Source organism: Eupeodes corollae, chromosome 2, assembly GCF_945859685.1.
Source record: "Eupeodes corollae chromosome 2, idEupCoro1.1, whole genome shotgun sequence".
In the NCBI taxonomy this organism is placed as follows: Eukaryota; Metazoa; Arthropoda; class Insecta; order Diptera; family Syrphidae; genus Eupeodes; species Eupeodes corollae.
This window is the reverse complement of record NC_079148.1, coordinates 35,756,914-35,781,082: the sequence shown is the minus strand read 5'-3', so window position 1 is coordinate 35,781,082 and position 24,169 is coordinate 35,756,914. Positions and strand designations below refer to the sequence as shown.

The 24,169-nt window shown below is 34.9% G+C and overlaps 1 protein-coding gene across 1 annotated transcript; it reads right to left on the bottom strand.

The window, feature by feature from the left end:
- Nucleotides 1–20,140: 20,140 nt before the first annotated feature.
- Nucleotides 20,141–20,875, bottom strand: LOC129944843 (uncharacterized protein K02A2.6-like). Its single transcript, XM_056054505.1, has 2 exons — nucleotides 20,542–20,875; nucleotides 20,141–20,466 (listed from the first exon to the last, which is right to left on the bottom strand). The coding sequence occupies exons 1-2, from the start codon at nucleotides 20,873–20,875 to the stop codon at nucleotides 20,141–20,143; spliced, it is 660 nt and encodes a 219-aa protein (XP_055910480.1).
- Nucleotides 20,876–24,169: the final 3,294 nt, after the last annotated feature.

The following is a 24,169-nucleotide window of genomic DNA, read 5'->3' as shown; positions in this document are numbered from 1 at the left end:
GCTTGAGTAACTTGTAGGAGCATCGGCCTAAAGATTTGAGTTATACTCAAGCTTTGGACTTATAAAAGTATTGTAGGTAAGAGCCTTTAGAATCGCAAATATTTTGCTGCATTTTTGGCAATATCACGTATTTCATCGTTCCACAAGAACGTCCCGAGAATATCGAGATATTCAGTCTCATAGAAACGGGGGTATATCACGCTTTAACGATACAAGACAGCATTTGTTTTTGGAAGTATTCCACTCGGTGTTCTGTTCCCCATTGTACACTGTTCAATGCTTTTTAGGTCGGAATTTATTGAACTGATCATATTTTGTAGTTGCAGTTCCACATTCGAAGAAGAGAGATCCAAATATGAAAATCCTCGAGTGCTATCGTCATCGAAACAATTTAATAGATTAGAAGTTGCAGGCAGAAAATCGTTGATAAAAATAAGAAAGAGTGTCGGAGAGACAATGAAACCCTGAGGCACACCAGCAATTATTATGTGGTTTTCAGATTTCAACCTATCCAATACTAATTGTGTATATTGAACGATCAGAATGGTAATCCCTAAAAACCCTCTTAAATACTTTGGACATATTTAAAGGCAATAATTTTAATTTCTCCAAAACGATGAAAAGATTTGTTCCACTGTTCGGCCAGATTAACCATAAGATCATCAGTAGACCAATTGCTAGGAAAGCCATCTGCCGGTCATTAAGAAGGTTTCGATTTTCTTAAGCTGATAAGTAATCAGCGTTTGTATGCCTTGGAAAGAAGGGATGTAAGTGTTCTCGGTTGATAATAAGAGGGTGTAGAGGATTCGTTTATTTTTAACTTTCCATTGAAAGTTATTGCAATTGGTCCGATTTGTCGAATTAAAAATGTTGACATTTTTAGACGTTTCAAGGTCCCTAAAAACGCCCTTAAATAAAAGTTTTTTAGAGAGATGTCCGACTTCAAATAAATTTTGTTATAAAGAAGATAATTCGGAAAAATGCAGAAATGTCAGTCAAGAAAATTGAGTGGGTATTTTTTTAACAATTAATTAAGCAATTTAAAAAAAAGAAAAATGTTGGTTAACCCAGAATATCTCGAGAACCATTAACACTAGCGACTTGAATTAAGTTTTATATTATATATTGGAATGTCATACCACACAAGTATATTTTTGGAAAATATTCCAATTGACTTTTTTTTATAAATCGAAAAAACTGAAACAAAAATTATTGTCACCTCGAATATTTTACAAACAAAAAATGTTGGTATCTCCAAAATAACTTAATGCAAGGGAGAATAATGTTTTTGACGGCTGTTAAAATTTTAAGGAAAATCGATTTAATTGTTTTTTTTTTTATAAATAGAAACCTAAAAAAAAAACATTACTAAAAGTTGGTAAACATTTATTCCGACTCAAATATCTTTTCAAAAATTAAAAAATTTGGCTTCAAACTAATTTTATCTCACAAAAAATATTGTTTTCGAGATTCAGTCGATAACCTAAAACCCTTTTAAGCACGAGAAATTGAAGTACGGGATGGGAAGTTATCAGTGTGGGTCGCATGGGCTAGACAAATGCTGTTTTGCATCTACTCGGAACGAGAACTGAGGAGTAGAACAGATGAAAAATCTTACGCAGTGGTTTTGGTATTGTTGAAGAACACTTCTTCAGAAAAATTGTGCAGATATCATCCGCCGGCGGATTTATGTATGTTAAGATCTCTAAGGGCTTTTGCCACATCATTGCAAATAAAGATCAAGGACGGGCGGTATCATAACACTCACTATCACTACCAGCGTTAAATTGGTGGCGAACTAAAAATGAAAATAACCCTGCATAAATGAATAGGGTATGGGAAATGTTAAAAAGTTCATTTAAAGGTCATTAGTAGACAAAAAACACCGAAATACGAACATGAAACATCTGTTATTTGGGTAATCTTCCGCATGCAAGTGCTTACATACCTTTCTTTTATCTATGTGCATTTGTTCCAATGCAAGCTAGCTTAAGGCATTTGTAGAAGACCTTAAGTCAAAAGTAATGCAATCCCCTGTGATTTATTTTTTAGTTAAAATCCATTGATTTCAAACATTCTCCACATTCCTACATTCCCTATATGTACATATATGTGTCTTGTAAAAAAACCCGAAAACTTTTATTTCTATTTTCACTTTCCAATTTCACGTAATGCATTTTGTTGTTCGTGTAACACGCTAACCTCATAAAGCAAGCTATTTAACTATCTTTTCAATTTATTTTACTTGCAAAACACACAAATAACCTTAAAAAAAGAAATATCCTTTAAATTCGAGACCCGGAACAGAAACCTTGTTAAAACTTTTTGTTGTTGTTGATGTTACTTTGCTTTATACTTCAGCCCTAAAACATATCCACAACCATGGAATTTCGAATCTAAAATTAAAGTTAAAAGAATGTTTTCAGGATGTGTTAATAAATTTGGATTAAAAGTATACAAGCCATCGGAACAGCAGGTGTTGTTTTATAGTTTTGTTTCCCAAACTATTGCTTTTACTCATGCATTGCATATGGGGTATACCCTGCTAGAAGGATTTATCCTTCGAATCTTGAATAAGGTATTTGTACATTTGCACGTTCTTATGAGTGGATATACGAAAAGTACATTATTTGGTGCCGTTTTTTCGTGTGTTGTTTGCAATATGTAGTCAAGACAATTATTCTTTTTTATTTTGTTTACATTTCATAAATCATATAACTTTAACCTTACATCGGAGAAATCAATTTCACCATAACCTCAAACTCTTAAGTGTGATAGATTAACGTGAAGAATTCGCATCGATGCTAAAAATGTTCGTGCAATGGACTTTCAAGGGAAGGGTTATCCAAAAAGAATTTGAATTTTTAATAGCCCGTAGCTGTCAATATTGAAGCTGACATCTTTTGACACTTGACAAGTATGAAAGCTACGTCATTACAAAAAATAGAACGCTATATGCTTTATAAATTTATTTAAGTTGTTAAAATTAAAAATAGTGAATATTTTGCAGTCACAGGTCGCAGAACTAAACACCTTTGGGTCATCAGCACTTTCTTGCCTGAAAATAACGAAAACGGTAAATATTTTGAATGTTTTGACATTTCTAAATTGGGCGTTACGACATTGAATGTTGGTTTTGGTGATATGAAATTTTATGTTCACTAGGTGATATTTTTTTGTAGTACCCGTTGCATGATGGTTACTGTGTTGGACTGTCATGGCAGATGCCTTGCGGGTTCAATCCCTGCCTTTGTAAAGTTTTTTCACCGTTACTGCCTCTTGCGAGGAATTGACAAATTTTCCAGGAGGAATTCTTGTCATGAAAAGTGCTTTCTTAAAATTTGCTGTTTGGATTCGGCTTAAAACTGCAGGTCCCCTCCATCCCTGACAACAGTACTCGCACACAGGAATAGTTGAAGGTTGTAAGCCACGAGGCCTTAATTCTCAACGGACTGTTGTGTCAACCATTTTTTTTTAGTTATATTTCTTACGACGTTTCTCTTTTTGACCCTAATTCAATTCATGATTTGGGTTACATATCGGTAAGTTATAAGACCTAAGAAACGAAAGAAGTCATAATCCTCGTATTGCCCAAAATAAATATCACATAGCCCAACTCCCATATAACATAAAACCCATATTCAAAGTTAAAAGTTCCTTTTGCCAATTTTTTTTTAACTTTCGGGGTCTTTAAACTTTATGACATTTTAAGATTAAAGGTTATGGTTTTGGGTGAAAAGACTTAACGCCAAAGCAAATGCGTCGGTTAGGAACAACTGAACATATTGCTGCTAGAACCCGTAGTATTGAAGGAAACACAGGTTTACCGATTTCTCGTCGATTTTTGGAATTGAGCATTTCACAAGTATTACGGCTTGAAAGTCTGTCCATTAATAGCAACTTTGTCTCTTCGGCGATTGGGACATGGAAATGCATCAAAATGATCCGCATCTATGTAATGAAGACCATTTTACCTCGAAGGCTTAGTAAACTATCAGAATTGACGAGTTGACGGCTCGGAATATAAAAGAATGGTTGTTGAAAACACTGCCACTGTTTGGTACAATTTTTTAAAACTATTAACTGCAACTGTTACGGTGTGAAAATTTCTAAATTAGCCAAATTGCTATAGCTGCTGTTTGGATTATCGTTTTCCATTGTCCCTCTTTAAAATAAATATTAAATTTGAACCTTGTGTTTAATATTTCTAGGACTCTCATGGAAAATAAGATTAAAGTACATTGATGGGTGTGCTGGAGCACCCGTGAAACATAAATGTTATTCAAGTCTTAAAACAGTTATTGATTTATCCATTTTTACTTATGAATGAATGAACTAGTCTTACTAGTTTGAACAGTTGATAACTTTCTCTCCAGTTATCCCCAAGAAAGTTAAGAGAAGTTTCTATTAATTTGACAATGGTGTGGAAGAATAGCTTCACAAGTCACTGACCATGCCAACAACAGTATACCCACTGTCTTCAGTGGCACTTCAAATTTCTTTTTAGGTACCAGTCGTTATTTCTTAGTCATATCGGCAGCTTCCAATTGTTCAAAAATCCTTTAGAGACAAAAATTACAAGTACCCCCGAAATTCTAATAATCTTACCTTGCAACAACGCTACCTGGATTACGCTACCTACATTACATTTCACACTACTCAGCAAATAAATGTACAGAGTAGAAAACACAGCACCTTGAGCGACTAGACTATGTAAGTTGCTAACAATACAAGACATTAATACAAGACAGAAGAACAGAAGAGAAAGAACAACAGACAGAAAGAGCACAAAACAATAGCACGCGGTATGTTTCGAGATGGTCCCCCATAACCACGCTCACAATACAACAATTCTCGATAGTCAATTTTGGTAGTCAATATGACAACTGCGGTATTCAATATGACAACTGCGATAGTCAATAGGACAACAACCGAAGTGTCAATAGGACAACAACCGAAGTTGTTCTATTAACTACTTTTGTTGTCATATTGACTACCCAAAATTGACAATCGAAAATTGTTCTATTGACTATCCAGTAGTCAATTTTTAAAAATAAGGTTGTCATATTGACTATTTTGGAAGTCAATGCGACAATTTGGTCAAACTTCAGGTTGGCTATCAACGATTGTTAATATGACAACTTTTTTTTCTGTGTAAGGTAATTAACTTCGCGACGTCAACTTCTCTAACTTTTTAACATGACCCTAAATGAAAATAGAGGCCATTTTCGTCTCTACGTTCTTTCTAACCTACTTAATGTAAAAGACGTTTTGACGCTTTTGATTTGTTTCAATACGTTGATTTCGATTTCTAATTTTTGTCTGAAAATGATTAAATTAATAAGGAACTCAATATATAACTTCCTTTGAAATACATTTGTTAGGTGCTCTTAAATTTGGTTTTGTTGAACTTCGCAGTTCTAACAAGATGTGTTTCGGCGTCTTCAATGCTATTTCCAAAACAAGGAGGAACTACCTCTTCTTCCTGTAATATGTTATCTATAGTCCTCTTATCTTCTCTTGCCTTGTCTCAGTTCTGTCTGTTACTTTGATTGAAAGGTACCACGTTTTCAGTAACGTAAATAGAAGGGAAAGAATCAGCTTCGATTAAGAGTCGTCTATGAGCCAGAAAAACTAAAATACCTCTTAGATGAGAACTTTTGTCTATGTTTTATGTATATTAACTCAAGGTTTCGTACTCAAGGTTTCCTTTAGATAAAAATTGCTCACTGTAAATCCTCAACGTCTTTGTGTTGATTTGGTCTTTTCGTTTATAAAAATTTACCAAATTTTTAGTAACCCAGAATCTTTTGGAAGCGTTAACAACGACACATTTTTCTTATTATTAATATAATGCACATCGAATTTTGAATTTTAAATTTTGAAAATTTGAAAAAAGAGTTTTTCCCCGCGTTTTTACTCTGCATACGTCACAGCTTCTTTTAAAAAACACTTAGACATGCATACAAAGGTTTAAAAAAATGGAAATTTAAGAGATTTAAGAGCGGCTTGGCTGTCTGAGAAGATTCGTATATCCTTGCAAGATATAACGTTTTCTTTGAGCCAGTATAGTGCTTCTTTAGTCACCATTACTTCTGCCTGGAATACACAACATTGATTGGGAAGTCTATAAGATAGACTGAGATTCAGTTGTTCCGAAAAGATACCAATTCCAACTCCGGGATTGATCTTTGAACCGTCTGTATAGAAGTATACCGCATCGCTTCCAGGGGTCTCGCTTCTTCCCAGGAGGATCTTGAAGGGATGGACACAATGAAGCTTTTACCGAATACCATTTTTGGGGTGGTATAGTCTAAGCGATCTGGGATAGATCTGAAACTGTCTAGAATAGTAGTATGTCCAGTATTGTTACTGGTCCATTGAGAGGTGGCTCTAAGCCTTACACATGAGTTGACAGCCACCTTTTTAAAGATGTCAAGTGGTGTAAGGTTTAAAAGCACTTCCAGTGCTGCGGTTGTATTGAGCGAAGTGCTCCTGTGATGCACATACCTGCTGTCCACTGGACTTTGATGAGCTTATTTAGATTTACCATCTTGTCCAGTGCGGTCCACCATACGATGGCTCCATAAATGAGTATCGGCCTGATTACCGAAGTGTATAGCCAGTGGGTTATTTTTGGGGAGAAGCCCCATTTTGATGCTATGGCCTTTTTACAAGTAAAAAGCGCTAAAGTAGCCTTTTTTACCCTTTTATCAATATTTGCCTACCAATTTAGTTTTTTGTCTAAAATGAGGCCTAAATATTTAGCTTGGTCGGAAAAGCTTAATGGTATTCCTCTAATCTTGGGTGGGCTAATCTGAGGAATTTTATATCTTCTCGAAAAGAGTATTAATTCTGTTTTATATGGATTGACGTCCAATCCACATTGCTTAGCCCATTTTGTTAGCCTATTTGAGGCATTTTGTAGGAGTTCCGAGAGAACTTGGGGGTGCTTTCCAGATACGGATATTGCAACGTCGTCAGCATAGGCAATCACCTTGAAACCCTCTGCTTCCAATGATGTAAGTAGGTCGTTTACTACCATGTTCCATAAAAGAGGCGAAAGGACCCCACCTTGGGGAGTGCCTCGATTCGATTTGGGAAGCTTATAAATTGTAGATTTTTAAACAATTGTTGTTTTTAAATTCAAGAATTATTCAATGACGCAGTAACGTTGAACAAAAATAAAAAAAATACTAAACTTACCTAGATTCTAAAATGTATGTAATTTTGTAGGCAATGTATATACTTATATATAAAAACCAGCTGCAGCTTTTTGCGACTTACTTGTATATGATACACTTCAAAACTATTTACAAAAGGAATTATCGTAAAATCTGAATTTAAAAGGTGTCCGGTAATAAGTGTATAATCTTTTGGTATACAATTCCTGGCTATGTTTTAAGAAAAAGGGGAAAGGGGATTTTCCCCTTTATGAGAGCAACATTTAATGAAAAGTTGACCTATTATAAAAAAAATGTGCAACATTTTATAAAAAGTTGACTTCTTATGAAAAAAATTAACGAAAGGACTTACGATACTAAGAAATACATTTTTTTTCAAGGAAGGCTTCCTTTCTTTTTACTTCTCCGCCTGAATACAAAATATGCTGATGAATTGTTTGTCCTATATTATTCAATTTGTTAAAATTGATTCATAACTTTGTCTGTACCCATCAGGTTAAACGATGAAGCAACTGGTAATATAGTGCCTATGTCTGCACGATTTTGTAGGCCTATTTCCAACGAGTTTTTGAAAGAAATCTCGGAGAAAACTAAAACTGTTGTGGAAAATATTAAAAGCCAAATTACGAACTTGTTACCATCTTTGGTAAATAAAAATGGGGAAGAAGTGAAACAACAAAGACTACAAACATTTTGAAGAATTAACAAAAATGAACACGTTTTTCATAGAGTAGATCCATTCATCTTAAGTATTTAAAAAAAAAAAATTAAAAAAGTTAATGAACTCGAGTAAGACACCCTGAAACTGTGAGAAGTGACTCTATTTATTACAGATCCTGAAGAAAACCTGCTTGCATGTTAATTAATTTAATAAGTATGATTACTTAATTTAATAAGTATGATTAAATACTAGTAGTACCCGTGGCATGATGGTTAGTGCGTTGGACTGTAAAAACAGGCCAGTCAAAAAGCCGAAAAAAGTCGAACAGGCTCCAACACAAAAATTCGTGGATCCCAAATTCTCTTACGCCCATACGAGAATACGAGACAGGCTCCACCAACGGTTGCCCCAAGGCCCCTGTGCCTAAGGCACCAGAGGTGCAGCCTGACATTGTAGCCTTGTTGTTGAGCATTCAAGGTCAATTAACAGGGCTGCAAAGTCAGATAAAGGAGCAAGGCAAAAGGGTAGATCATCTCTACTCTTTGTTGCCTGGCCTGGCGCAGTTTAGACCATAATGGGCGCGCTGCCGGAGACGCGCCTTAAAGTCCTAGCTGTGAATGTAAATTCACTGATAAGGATTGAACGAAGAGCCAATATGTTCTAATTGTTGAAAGATTACAATATCGTAATAAGAGACCGGCCCGACTCCACTCAAGGGGGCGGTGTCGGTCTCTTTATACGAAAAGGCATTAATTATAAAGTCATATACAACAATGAATTGCGAAAGCTCAAGACGCTAGAAGTTTGCGTTGTATGCATCTCTCTCTCTCAAGGGAAGCGGATGTATATGATTGCGGCTTATGCGGCTGGAGCTCCGCAGGTCACTTACTTTGCATCAGAACTCGAGATTGTTTTTAGAGAACTTAAACTTAGCTTGGAAGAAAACTATTTCATCTTGGCCGATGATTTGAACGCAAAACATAAAGATTGGGGAAATCAACATAGTAATCCCAGAGGTAATCATCTTTTTAATTTGATGAATCTTTACAGCGTTGAATATGGCGTCGACCTGCTGGCTACTGAAAGGCCATCGTATCCAAGAAGCGGCTCCTTTCTGGACCTTTTGCTGTACGACACCAGACTGACAGTTACAGACAAAGTCGGTAATCACCCTCGAAACTGCTTACAGACAGTCGAGTACGACAGTGATCACTGCGGACTGGCTGCTGTAATGCAGATTCCGAACGAACGCGTGAAGTTGGAGGAATACGTTCCAACGCACTCTTACAATTACAGTAAGATGCGTTGGCCTCGTTTCACCAACGCCTTAGCGAGAGAACATCGTTCGAGTGACATAGCCCCACCAAACAACAGAAACCTGAAAAATACAGATATTGACCAACATTTACAACAGATGGACGAAACAATAAAACGAACGATGGAACGGACAATCCCAAAGTACAGAGAACGGGACCAAATGGACGCTTACAGAAACGCGACAATTGACGCACTGCGAAAGCACAAGAGTGGCTTACTGACAAGACTCAAAAACTTGTACAGACGACTTACAGACCCACACGACTTGGAGGTTAGGACACTGAAGTCGTCAATAAAAAATGTCAATCTTTTGATTAAGTAGAACTACAGGCTATCAATTAACAAGTACTGGGACCGCAAGATCCGGTCAGTTAATTCGAGTGACCCTAGTATGTTCCCCAAAATCAACAAGATATTCAGGAAAAAAAACGATAATGACCTTCCGTGTCTTAAACTCCAAAGAAATGAAGAGAACAGAGACGTACTCAGGACAGCGCAAATAGATCCAGAGGAAGCCATCTTTGACGATGACTTTTACATAATTGAAGATCCAAAGGAAAAAGTGGAGGCGGTGGGAGCTGCTTTCCAGCAAGTGTACAAGGTGAATGTTAGCATTCGCCCCAACCACGACCTGGAAAACAGAGCCCTACTTAATCACTTTTACCTTCGAAATGATATGACACAATGGCGATCTGAGAACCGCGGTTTCATGCGGTTCAATGACGATTCCTTGGCAAATGCCATAATCGCCGAGCAAACGGAACCAAGTCCCTTGTTAGTGACGAAGGTTGAGCTTCAGCTCATCTTCAATTCAATAAAAAACAAAAAGTCAGCAGGTGTCGATGGTATATCCAACGTTGTACTAAGACATTTACCGATGGAAGCAATTGACATATACACCACGCTCTTCAATAATGCACTGAATAATGCATATTATCCAGCGCATTGGAAGACCGCTGTGGTTCATCCTCTCCCGAAAAAGGGAAAGGACAACTCCAACCCGTCAAATCTTCGGTCGATAAGTCTTCTTCCGAGCATCAGCAAAGTTTTCGAAAAGATCATTAATAGGGCTCTGACTAAGTGGGCTGCGGACAACAAAATAATTCCGGATAAACAGTTCGGGTTCAAGGCGGGTCATGACACAATTCATGCTGCGTCTAAACTCGTTTCTGATATCCAATGGAATAAATCAAAACAACAATGCACAGGTGCTGTTCTGGTTGATTTGGAAAAGGCCTTTGACACCGTATGGTTAGAGGGTCTTTACCTAAAACTGAGCAGGCTTGGCATAAGCAAGCCATTGTTGTATATACTTTATGATATGCTTAACGGTAGAAAGTTTGTTGTCAAAAGTGGCAATGTAACTTCTACCACAACATTCTCAATTAAAAATGGTCTTCAACAGGGAGCGGTGAATTCGCCGATTCTCTTCAGCATTTACACCAGCGATCTGATAGGTAGTCTTACAAAGGTAATTGCGTACGCCGACGATCTAATTGCGTACAGAACGGCCCGAAAGGTTGAGGTTATTAGAATTCTCTTGCAGCGTGATTTCGACAAGATTCAGCGATATTGCGACGACTGGAAACTGAAAATAAATGTCCAGAAGTCGGAGACAATTCTGTTCCGGACTCCGTTGGCTGGGGCCACGAGGGATACGTGCAAGAATTGGCGCAAGATGGTCATCGTTGATCTTCATGGGCAACCATTAGCGAGCAAAAGTGTAGTGAAGTACCTCGGTATCTGGTTAGATCAGTATTTATATTTCGACAGACATATAAATGCTGCTCTGAACAGGGCCAGAGGAGCCTTTGCTCTGACGAAACGGCTGTTTTTTAGCAGTCGGCTTGACCCCAGAGTGAAGGTAGTTTGCTACATGGCCCTCATACGGCCAATGATCGTTTATGGTTGTCCGGTGTGGTTCAACGTTGCCCCTTCCCAGATGGAGAAGTTTCGGGTGTTCGAGCGGCAGTGTTTACGACGCTGTAGCGGCTTATATCGAACAGCCGAGTCGTCTTATGTGCATTACTATTCCAACGAGGTCCTATACAACGGGGCTCGAATCAACAGAATTGACAATTTCGTGATAAAACTCGTTCGAGGTCACATTGCAAGAGCTATGTCTTCGACCAACAATTTAATTTTCGGGGCGTTCTATCCGAACGACGAGTATTTTGAAAGTGCACGCTTGAGCGGGTTCATTCCACCAGAGGCATTCCTCTTTTTAGACAAATGCGGTCTGATACAGGATAGATTGGCAGTTCCGTTAATCTAGCACGTCAGACGAAGAACCGTGGATAGGCGACTCCTGTACAATCGGGACGTCATGGCACAAGGTGGAGCAGAGCTCCTTCGGTTCAGTAGGGCTGTGTCCGAACGGGACCGAACTGATAGGGTGAAGCAGGAGAACCAGTTTTGGTGGCTTCAATCGGCACTTGATAGTGGGTAGTCGGGATGGGGTTTTAAGCCTTGGCCGGCTTACATACTTGTTTAATAGTATTAGGGTTTAGTTTTAAGTAGAATAGGCATGGTGGCACGAAAAGAAATAGAAAAAAAAATAAAAAAAATACAAAAAATACAAAAAAAATTAAAAAAAAGAACATTAAAAAAAAAAAAAAAAAAATTAAAAAAATAGACAACAAAATATGAAAAACAAAATGTTAGATAGTTAGATTTGCTGCTGTGGTTGTTCTAGTTTTAAGTAGTTTATAGGTAGAATAGGTAGTTTAAGTTAGTTTTAAGTTTTATTTAAGGACCTTATTTTAAGTAGTTTGTAAGTAAAAATAAATAAAAAAGGTTATTGATATTAGTTTTTTCAAAATTTTCTAATAAAAACAAAACAAATTAATTTTAAATTGAAGTAAAATAGATCTTAAGGCCGAAAGGCATTAGTAATTAGTGTTATAGTTTAGCTTAGAGTGTCCGTATGGGACCATTAAGTTAGTTGTAAGTTATGGATAATTAGGCTAGTTTTATGAATTTTTGTCTAGCTTTAAGATAGGTTTAAGATGGAATAAATAAAAATGAATTTAAAAAAAAAAAAAAAAAAGTGCGTTGGACTGTCATGTGAGAGGTCTTGGGTTTGATCCCTGCCTGTGCCACCTAAAGTTTTTATTTACGGGTACTGCCTCTTGCGAGAAAATGACACATTCTCCAAGAGGATTCGGCATATAAACTGTAGGTCCCCTCTATCCCTGCAATTAGTCGCACACAGGAATGGTTGAGAGTTGTAAGCCACTAGGTCCTGGTTCTCTACGGACTGTTGCGCCACATAATTTATTTTTTGATGATTAAATACTGAACTAATTAAGTAGATTACTAAGATACTTTATTGTCTAGGAAATTATTTCCGATTTTAAACCAAATTCTTACGAAGGCGAAGAAAATGTTTGTCAGATTTTTAGCAGAAATTATTGTAAACTATGTATCTACAATGTCAATATCTTCAAAAACAAAAAGTTAAAGATATTTATCAGCAAAGGGCCCATATTTTGTATAGTACAACGCTTCAACTAGAGACAGGCCTATCTTTCCGGGTGTTACGATTTTAAATACTCCCAATAAGGTGTTAAAGTAAAAAGGCTCTTTAATTTAACTCACTATAAAAAGGACTTCCCTTTATTTTTTATTAAATTCAATGTTCTACGTAAGAAGGTTATATTATGCAATTTGTATTTTTGTAGCAAGAGAATTCTTAAGCGTTGTTATTTTTATTATTAACTTCCTTTTACAATAAAATTGCAGCAAAGAGGATATTTTTTTTATTTTGATTTAGCATCCAAAGGAGCCTTGCATTAGCTATTATGGCGGACTGAAGGATACTTGTGAGTATAGTATGTCCAGTCATTTGCTTCTTCGTTTGTCCTGTCCAGTGTTCAGTCCATTAGGATGGTTCATCTATATTTTTATTTCTATCTTTATTTTTTAAGAAAAGACAAATAAATCTTGTTTGTTTTTGCTTTTTTCCCAAGAGTGGATATGGGACACTGTGAAGATATATTACGAAGAGCTTGGATTTATTACAAAGTTGTCGAGAACGAGCAACGCGGAAGAAAACCCATTAAAAGGATTTTGAGTTGCTACTATGTGTAGTAGCATCAACTGACACTAGAAGTGGGTGTCATCGTTGTCCTTGTAGTATTCTACTTCGTCGTCATCCGGAAGAACAAGAACTTTAAGGATAATGATGACGCAACCAAAAGAAGTCTTCTACGACGACGTCGACGAAGATGACGACAACGACTTAGATAACGCCTCCATAATAAGCATAAATCCATTTATATTTGACATCGTTATCACCATGAGAGGAAATTATGGCAAATTTTATGGGAAGCCTCTGTGTAAACGGTTTTAATTTCCTTTATATTATAGTTTCCTTTAAATATTTTATGTTCAAAGTGCAAACTGCAAAAATACAACAACAAACAACCTATAAGACAGAAATATAGTTTCAAAAGCAAATACAAAAAATGTGGAAATGGATGATTATTGCGATTATAAAACCGAGAAGGATCAAAAATGCTCCTTGCCATCGCTTGCAGAAGAGTTCAATTCAAAATGTATTTATGTATTCGATTTATGTGGTGCGTCCCATCTATATAAAATGTAGTGTATATGTATGAAGTTAAGGAAATGTGTCCTTTTTTTCATTGTCCACAGAAATTCTTGGAATTATTTGACCTTTCAAATTGAATCCTCTTTGAACCCGGAAAAAGGATTTTATATATTGGAATAAATAGTGCTATCAATTTGAATGAACATTCCAGGACTTTATACACACAAGATCTCAATTCCACTTTAAACAAATATACATTTTTGAGTACAAGTTGAGTTCTCAGTAGAACAACCAGGCTTACATGGAAGTTGATCGGAATATTATTGATTGTTGGTCATACATACTCGTATATACCTTAACTGCTGGTTTAAATTGGCATACTCTAGAGGTTTAATGCAACAATCTGAATGATAGTCTCGATAAAGTGCTTTGCTTTTTTTATTTCCTTGGACAAAATTCTTGGTATTTATGGATGGTGTTGTTTTCTAGGAACTGCGAGAATTGATAAGTCATCGTGTTGTTGAAATTTTACTGCTTGCACGTGCGGTGTTGAGCACTAGTTCCGTCCAATGGGATATTCGTCGGTATTTCTCTTAATACAAATTAAAATTTCGGTTTCGAAAGTAAAATATTTTAATATAATAGTTGAACATTGAGTTTAAGTGTTTAAAATTATATTTCCTCTGAAGGATTTACAGAATGCGATTCTTTTAAGCCAATTTTTTCGCACATTTAAGTTGTATCTTTTTTTTTTAGATTAGATTAGATTAAATATTTCATTTCTTAAAATCCAAATAAAAACAATAAGATGAAAAGAAATATGTGACAAAAATATTTTTATAAAAAATAGAGTTATTGCCACTCTAAGAAAAATTTTACATTTATTAATTAAAATGGGTGGGGTGACCCTTAAAAGTAAATTTAAAAAAGAAAGTTAAAATATCATACATTTATGTAATGCATACAGAAATTAAATTAAATTGAAGTTAAACATTTCAAGAAAACATCAGGTAGATCCATTTACAAAAAATTCAATACTTTCATTATCAAGACTAAGAAGCCAATATTTAACTTGTTTTATAAATAACAAATGAGAAGTTTGCATCCTGATAGAATGGGGGAGTCTATTAAATATCCGACATGAGGAAACATTATAACAATTTCTAAAAGCGGTTGTTCGATATACCGGTATAGAAACTTGGTTTAAAAAATTTCCACGTAAAATATAATTATTATCAATTATTCTAAAATTAAGATTACCTGATCTCTTAAAGAAAAATTTAGAACTTTATAACAATACATATGTCTCACTGAAAGAATTTTCAAATCTCTAAAAAGTGGAAAACTAGGGTACAGGCGAGGCTTACCACATATTTTCTTCAGAACACTTTTTTGCAAAACTAATAAAGGTTGTATTTTGTTATAATATATTGAAGCATTTATCACTACAGCTCATGGAATCCGTAAATGTTGTGGAAGTAACCATAGGATTACAGGTGCAGTTAAAAAGCTTGAATTTTGGACACTCAGTAGCGTGGAAAAAGAGATCAGCATTAACAATCTTTCTGCTAGACAAACTGAAAAACATTATCTTGGTTTTAGAACTTATTATCAATTTGTGCTCTGTAAACCAGATTCTTAACAAGCTGAGATCCCAATTTATATCCGATATAAGATTCAGACAACTATCTGTACCATACGAAAAACCAACATCATCTGCAAAGGCTGTAAGAGAACCCTTAAAAGGCAAACTGAATAAAGAATTAATGTATACCAAAAAAAGTATGGGTCCTAAAACCGAATCTTGTGGAACTCCCAAATCGAATGTCTTTATATTCACTCCTAACACCATCAAATTTCACTCTTTGGGCTCTTAAATTTAAATAAGATCTTAGCCAATCATTAATGAATCCTCGAAACCCAGCACTTTCAAGTTTGCTAACCAAAATTTCGTGATTAACCATGTCAAAGGCTTTTGATATGTCAACAAACAATCCAGCTGTATTCTTTTTTCTATCAAGACTTACAAATATTTGAGAACAGAAATGTAACAACGCATCTTCGGTTGATTTATTGCTTTGAAAACCAAATTGAACATCACTGAAAAATTTTGTTCTCTTTGAAAAGCTCACCATTCTATTTTTTACAGCTTTTTCAAAAATCTTACTTATCGAAGGCAAGAGTGATATAGGCCTATAGTTACCCAGATCATTAGTTGCTCCTTTCTTGAAAAGTGGCAAGATATTGGCACATTTAAGAGCTACCGGAAATACTCCAGAAAAAATACTTTTGTTAAAGATATGTGCCAAAACATCAATTATAAAACATGCTAAATTTTTCAAACAAATATTTGAAATGCCATCATAACCAGAAGAGTTTGAAGTTTTTAAAGTGCCAATTGGAATCTCTAAACTAGATATAGGCTCAAACACAAAACTTTGGCTTTGAGAAGGTTCAATACTAAATGGACTACAAAGTGTACAAGATGGGTGACTAGAACTAGCTTGTAGACTAAGTGAAAGCGTTGAAAAGTATTCATTGAATGCATTAGCCATTGCAATTTTATCTGAGACCACACGACCATTAACATTGACAGCAGAAGGTTGTTTTTTGCTCTGAGATTTATTAAGTATACTATTCACTATTTTCCATTCGTTTCTAATATTTCTTCAGCTAGATTGAATTTGTTTTTAAAATAGTTATCACGACAAATAGGAATTTCCTTCTTTAATTCAACACAAATTTTCTTATATTTATTTTTTAAATTCTGACTGCTGTTGCGTTTTAAACACTTTTGTCTTAATTTGTTTTTATACTTCACTTTTTTAAGCAAACTATACGTAATCCACGGCTTTAAACGCTTATTAGACTTTTTCGGAACGATATCAAAAGAAGCATCAGAAATGTATCTACAAAGAATATCAATAAAAATGTCATACGATTTGGAAGGATCACTCTCGGCAAAAACTTCTTCCCAAAACTCAAAAGACAAATTAGTTTTAAGCCTACTAAAATCGATACTTTTAATCAATTTTCGGGGACTAGAATCAGAACAAATACTTTCTTTCCTTATATCAACAAGAGTTCCAGTCATGGAATGATCAGTTATTTTGAGGTCAAAAACACACTTTTCACAGGAACTGATTGAAGGAACAAATCGGCCATAAATATGATCAAGACAAGTTCCAGATCCCGGTCTTGTTATCTCTTTAATAAACGAAACAAGTCCATGAGAAGCTAACAAATCAAGATAAGTTGCCACGAACTCACTACTTTCTAAAGTATCGATATTCAAATCACCCACAATTAACAAATTATTTGATTTCTCACTATCCAAGAAAGTTGAAAATTCTTCCATAAAAACTGAACTGTTAGATATATGAAGTCTATAAATACATAATATATTAAAGATTTGTTTATTAATTTTGACGGTAATTTTCAAAACATCCGCGCTTTGAAAATCTAATTTCAAAACTTCAATAACATCTAAAGCTTGATTTACAAAATTACCAACACCTTCTGCTGCATAATTCTCATTTGCATTCAGATAGAAATCATAACCTGGCAGCCCATAATCATTTTTCTCACAATCATAAATCCAAATTTCTGAGACAACAATAATGTCTGGAATACACATAAAAGAAAAAAAAAATTCTTCGCAATTTGTATCAAAAAGATCTTGTCAAGTTATGGAGCAATCCTGATTTTGAATGCGTCGGAAATTATTTGCGTGATTTAATAACGTGACAAACAATCTTTTGACGAAATAAAGCTAATCACTGATGGCTCCCCAATAATAATTTTTCTAAGATTTTTGATGGTAGTTCGAATCCGACTTTAAAATCAATCTATCATGTCAGGTTTTTCACATACAACTTTTGTAATTCAAAAAACCTTTATATTAGATTTTTTGAGGCGATGCACATTTATGAATTTGTGTTTTTTTTTTTAATTTGTAAGCTTAACTTATTTAATCTTCTTACTAGTTTTTTTTTCAAAATATCCTCATTGGTTTTTCTAAAACCTAAATATTAATATCTGAGATAAAAAAATGTCTTCGTTGTTTGTTCCCACAATACTTGAGTTATAAAACCATTTCTAAACCGTTTTTTGTACGATTTCGTGTTTTGTGAGAAAAGTTGTCAAATGAATTTATCTAAAAAAAATTTATAAGTTAATAAAAAAAATAAGTTTAAATTCAATGCATGTTTTTTACCGGGATTTTTAGTCGAAACCAATGTTCAGCAATTTTAGCAGAATTTTTCGAAACTTGGTGGGATCGTTATTTGATTGAATATTGTGTAATACATATGTATGTACGTTAAAATAACCACTTGCCACGACAAAAAATTCTCAAAAAAGAGGCTGTGATGCAACCCTCACTGATAACTTCCCATCCCGTCTGTCGATTTGTCTTGCTTAAAAGTTTGTCTTTATGTACTCGTATCAATTCTTACCAAATTTGCGTAACATTTTTTGTAGATTTTATTTTTTATGAAAAAAAACGGACTGTTGAATTTTTACATATATAAAAATTACTGAATATCGAAAACAATATTTTCTGTGAAATAAAATAAGTTTAATTTCAATGCATGTTTTTTCCCGACATTTTTAGTCGAAAACCAATGCTAACCAATTTTAGCAGAATTTTTCGAAAGTTTTTATTTCTCATAAGAAAATACCAATTGGATTTTTCGTAAAACATTTTTTTACGTTAACAACAAAATTTTGCATAAAATGAAATAATTTTGAAGTTATTCTCGAAATATTCCAATCGAACTGTTGGATTTTTCTACAAATTCCAATAAATGTTTAAAACACTATTTTTTTTGATAGGATACAATCAGTTTGAATTTTAATTTTTTAATTTTTGCCAAGATATTTAAGTCAAAAATCAATTGCTAACACTTTTTTGTTAGTAAAAAACACCCACACAATTTTTGTAAAAGTCCTTTCTGCATCTTTAACACATACAGGCATCTCTCTTAAAATCTTTTGTTTAGGATCTGAAGAGCTTGAAAGGTTGAGAAATGTCACCGTTTTCAATTCCAAAAATCAGAACGATAACTTTCTATGGAAAGTTAAAATTATAAGAAATAATGTTGAAAACGGCTATTTCCGAATTTGGATTCGGATTCAGCACTAAAAATTAACACTAAAACGAATTATCCAAAAGCATTAAGGAATAACATTCAATGTTTTTCAAAACTTTTATAACTAATCATAGAAATTACGAAAACTAAGTGAGATACTAAAATGATTTAAACTCCGTGCAAGATTTGTACATTACAAAATCGTGATAAAATCTATTTATAAAGAAAAGGTCGTGATTAAACTTATCCTTAAAAAAAGAACGTTTTTAGTTATCATTTCCAAAATAGCATATTTTAAAAACCTTTTCACCAAACACTTTTAACTTATCACTTTACAACTTTGAACTTTTGCTTTGCAAATTACGTTTTACTAAACGCAAATTTGCAAAGAGGACATTATTGAATTGATGAGTTTTCTTCTTCTTTGCAAAACGCGTTTCATTGAACTTTAATTTGCAAAGTAAAAAGTCTTCTCTGAAAAGTGAAAAGTTTTGTTATAATGCAAGGCATTTGTTCTTTGTGTTTCACCAACACACCGTTTTTAAAATAAAGAATTAAATAATAGGCTATTTTTTTAATTTTGACGAATTTACCAAAGGACATGCGTTTTGACTTTTAGGGTTAACGCGTTGATTCAATTTAAAAAATATCTGATTATTTAGAGTTTTTTTTTAGCCCATTGATTTCGTATCCTTCAATACAATAAGACAGATTATAGAAGAAAATATATAAAAATATTCTTTTGAAAAGCTATTGTAAAATAATTTAAAAAAAGAATAGAATTAAAGAATATTTTATACACATACATAAGAAGACGTTAGTCAATAAAATAAGCTAAGAAATGACAAAAGGGAGTTCAATCGAATTTGTGTTGTCTAAAATTAGGAAAAAAAACACAATTTAAAAGGCGAAACAATATGTGTTTAAGACACTCGCGACAACATTCGTGAGTACATTGGATTGGGAATGGAGCCCAATATCACGGTATCGCATCTTTGCATGGAATTTGCAAATAAACCGTCTTCAGATTAGTTTTACTTTTCTCTTTTCAAATAAAGTCGAAAAATTGCAAAGTGAATTTTTTTCACTTTCTCAAGTTTTGTGGAACATTGGACTTTACTTTGCAGGATATCATTTCTTTGCAGAGTGACAAGAGTTTCGTGAAAAAGACCCCTGACCTGATGTTATTAAATAATTTAAAAATATTTGATCGCTTTAAATGAACTGGAAATTGATTTTGCGCGTGCTAATGCGCAGGCCTTGTGACATTATTAACGCATCCACTCTTATTGAATATTTTCTTAATGCGTTGTCTCTAACTGGATCTTCTTTAATCGTCGACTTTGCTGGTTTCCTTGTTTTGATAGTAGCGGACTTGAACCAGTTCTTCAACATCACAACTCCGCTTGCATTCGTTGTTTCTTTCATTCTCCCCCGCGTATGTATATTTCAACAAATCAAGTCTTGTTCGAAAACTAAATATTAGCATTAATTCGGCTGGGCTCTTTCCTGTTGCTGTAGATGGAGTCTTTCGGTACTGCATAAGTAAACGGTGTAGCCTCGCGTGTAAATCGCCAGGGTCATTGACTGACGATCGAAGTCCATTTTTTAGGATCCGTACAAAACGTTCCGCTTTTTTATTCGTCGAGGGTTGCGCTGGTGAAGAAAGATTATGATTAATTGCATTTCATTTCAAAAAATCACGAAATTCTTTTGAAGTGAAGTTTGTACCGTTATCTGACACAAGTGTACTCGGAATCCCGAGTCTTGAGAAAGTTTCTCTAAGTGCGCGAATTGTGAAAAAGCTTGTAATACTCCTCATTGGGAATGCCTCCAACCATTTCGTTTTTGCATCAACGATCACTGAGAAGAAATACTCTATGAATGGTCCCTCAAAGTCGATATGCAGGCGCTGCCAAGGTTGAGCAGGAACTTCCCATGGATGAATTTGAACTTTGCTTGGCTCTGTAAGTACCTTTGCACAATCACGACAGCTCTTTACTAGTTCCTCAATATCGCGATCGATTCCCGTCCAATAACAGTAACTATTTGCCAGTGCCTTCATCTTCGTTATACCAATATGTGCAGTATGTAATTCTTTAAGGACTTCCAGACGAAGTGTTGTCGGAAGTCCTGCTACATAAGCTCACTTTCCATAGCGCTGTATGGTGAATTCTTGAGAGAACCTCCAGTTTGTAATTGTAAAGTAAAGATAGCTCTTTATCCTTTTTCATTTCCCTCAGTATGTCATTTTTAGTCACGGGCAAAACATCTTCCCAAAGCTGGTAGACTTCTTTGGTTTTGTCCTCTAAACAATTCTTCTCTAAAGGATGTCTGGTAAGAAAATCAGCGTTAGTGTGTTTTTTGTATTTTTGTATTTAATTTCGTAATTGAATCCACTCAGAAAAAGGGCGTTCCGTAATGTAGTAAACGTTGAGCTGTTAGTAAGGGTACATTTTTCTCTGGGCTAAATATCGAAGTTAATGGTTTATTATCCGTGATCTTCCATAGCAGTAGTCAAAGAACTTATGCAATCCCCAAAAGATGGCTGTAGCTTCTTTATCCAATAGGCTGTAATTGGCTTCGACTTTCGATAGACTCCTCGATGCGAAAGCTATTGGTCTCTCACCTTGCTCGGTTATATGGGAAGGCATAGCTGAAAGTCCAATTGGTGAGGCATCTGTAGCGAGGATATATGGGAGATATTCATCAAATCTAGCGAGTACATTCTCACTCATTATCTCCTTTTTGAGGACTTCAAATGCATGCTGGCAGTCAGATGACCATACAAATTTTTGTTCTTTTCGTAAGAGTTTGTATAATGGGTGTAATTTTGTTGACACAAGTCAGGTATAAACTTGTGGTAGTATTTCTGTAGGTGGTTTCATCTCAGATATAGCGTATATTTTATCAGGTGTCTTGTGTAGGCCGTTCTTGTCAATTTTATGTCCCAAATAGATTACACTTCTCTCAAACATTTTACATTTGCATTTATTTAAGTGAAGGTTGAATTTTCGCAGCTAGTCAAGGAGGAGATTGCATCTTTGGAGGGTCTCATCTACATTTCGTCCCATTATGATGATATCATCGAAAAAGCAAGCTGTTCCCTCCAGATTGTCAATGATGTGCTCATCCATAAAGCGTTGCCATATGTTGGGTGCAGTCTTAACTCCAAACATGAGTTTATTCACTTTGTAGAGACCTTTTGTTGTACTCACAGTTTGCAAAAGTGCGCTCTCTTCCGACATTATAAGGTGTAAGTAGGCTTTATAAATATCAAAAGTGCAGTATTATTCGCCATATTTTAGTTTTTGATACAGTTCGTCGATTTTGGGAATTTTGTATTTATCGTTCACAATCAGTTTGTAGATTGTGAACGAGACAGAGACGTATTGATTTGTCTGACACTATAGGTGTTTCCCGATCTGAATGTTTGACCTTTTTGAGGATACCCTCTTCTTCTAATCGAATAATTTCATCTTTTATAAGAGGTCGAATAGCATAAGGAACCTGTCATGGGTTTATGAAAATAGGCGAAGCTCCTTCTCTTAGTTTGAGAATCTTTTTTTCACTGGGAATCGTTCTGATTTTCGGTTGAAAAACATCTCTATAGTTCTTAAAGATTTGGTGCTTCAAATGATGTATATCGGCATCTGTAAAAACATTAACTGCATTAATTTGTAATGTATAAAGTGCCTTTACCCATTCTCGTCCCAAAAGTGTATCAAATGGCTCTTTTACGATGTAAAGATCGCACATAACCCTTCGCCCATTGTAAACAACTTCCACTGTAGATTTCCCATAAGCTGGAAATGTCGTATTGTTGTAAGTTTTTAGCATTATTTTTGTGGAAGTTATTTTAGCATTTGGCCAATTTGCAATAAAAGTGTCATAGTTCATAACCGATATGGCTGCCCCTGTATCAAATTCCATGGCGAGCTTCTTATTGTTGATTTGTAAGGTTATGAAATATTTACCACCACGTGATTCAACTTTCGAAGTAAGGCTTTTGTTTGGTGCTAAATTTAGCACGTCCAATTCAAAAGGGTCATCTTCCGCTTGTAGACTATGCTGCATACATGTTTCCTCATCGGAATCATGAAAAACTTGAACTGTATTAGCCTTTTTAGGTGAAGATTGCGACTTCATACACACTGAGGCCACTTGTTCGACACTTTTTACAATATAAGTTTGTAGCACGACATTTATTTGCCATATGATTATGCTTCCCACATCTGTAGCATTTCGTCTTTTTGTCTTTTTGTGTAGATCGATCATGGACTTTATAGCTACCAATTTTACTTGGTTTAGCTTTTTGTGCGACCCTTTCCTTTGGACTTGGTGAACATTTTACAGGGTTTGACTCTCGGTTTTTGAAGCCTCCATTGAAATGGCATATTCAACTGTTTATCTAAAGTCATCTCCGTTTCCCGCAGAAGCCTTTCTTTAATGTCGGAGTCCCTCAGTCGTCGAATAAATTGGGATCGTAGATGAGTATTAAGCGTGGACTTTGCAGTATTAAGCGGTAAAATTGCAGTATGCGCTTAACTTTTTTAACTCAGCCAAATAGTTTGATATTGACTCTCCCTCATGTTGGAGTCTAAGCAGAAATTTATGCTGCTCTGTAATTTCATTTGGCTTTGGATAGAGGTGCTTTTATTAAAAGGGCTACTAGGTCATTGTATGATTTTGTATCAGGATCTTCTTTGGCTGATAGGTTGGAGGGAAGTTAGTAGTATTTGGCGCCAATGCAATTTATAAATACTTGCCGTTTTTTTGTAGCATCTGAGATGTTTCGTACTGCAAGATAATGTGAAGGGTTCGTTGAAGTGCTCAAAATGTAAATTAGTTGAGGAGCTAGGGTTATATTGAAAATTTTGCAATGCATTTGTTAATGCATCTATTAGTTCTCGCGTTTCTTCAGCAGGCACCGTAAACGATTTTGCTAAACCTTAAAAGTCCTCGTCGCCACTATTGAATATTTTCTTAACCCCAAAAAGGAAGACGAAAAAGAAGAACCACACTGTAGAATTGACGTCCAACCTTTATTATATCCATTATGACAGCTAGTATAGTTAAATATTAGTTCACAATTGCATGTTAAGAAATTCATTATATAATTCACAATAATAATTCATATACATATGTAACAACTTTCTTCAAATGTCTTCACATTTTAACCGATTGCTTTTGTATCGGTCGATTATACGGACCCTCATAAGCATGAAAATGGCTCCTTTTAATTTTTCACCCTCAAATTAAGTTTTAATAAATCTAACGCATTGTTCGCTTGCAAACGATCCATTATCATAAATGGCAAACATTAAACTTATATTATAACACTTTAAATGACAGTTGA

Bases quoted from the DNA above. Each gene is read 5' to 3' on its own strand.
- LOC129944843 (XM_056054505.1), bottom strand. From the start codon at position 20,875: ATGAAGGCACTGGCAAATAGTTACTGTTATTGGACGGGAATCGATCGC. The intron at 20,467-20,541 runs GTACAAACTTCA...TTTCTTCACCAG, and splicing joins TACACTTGTGTCAGATAACG to CGCAACCCTCGACGAATAAA.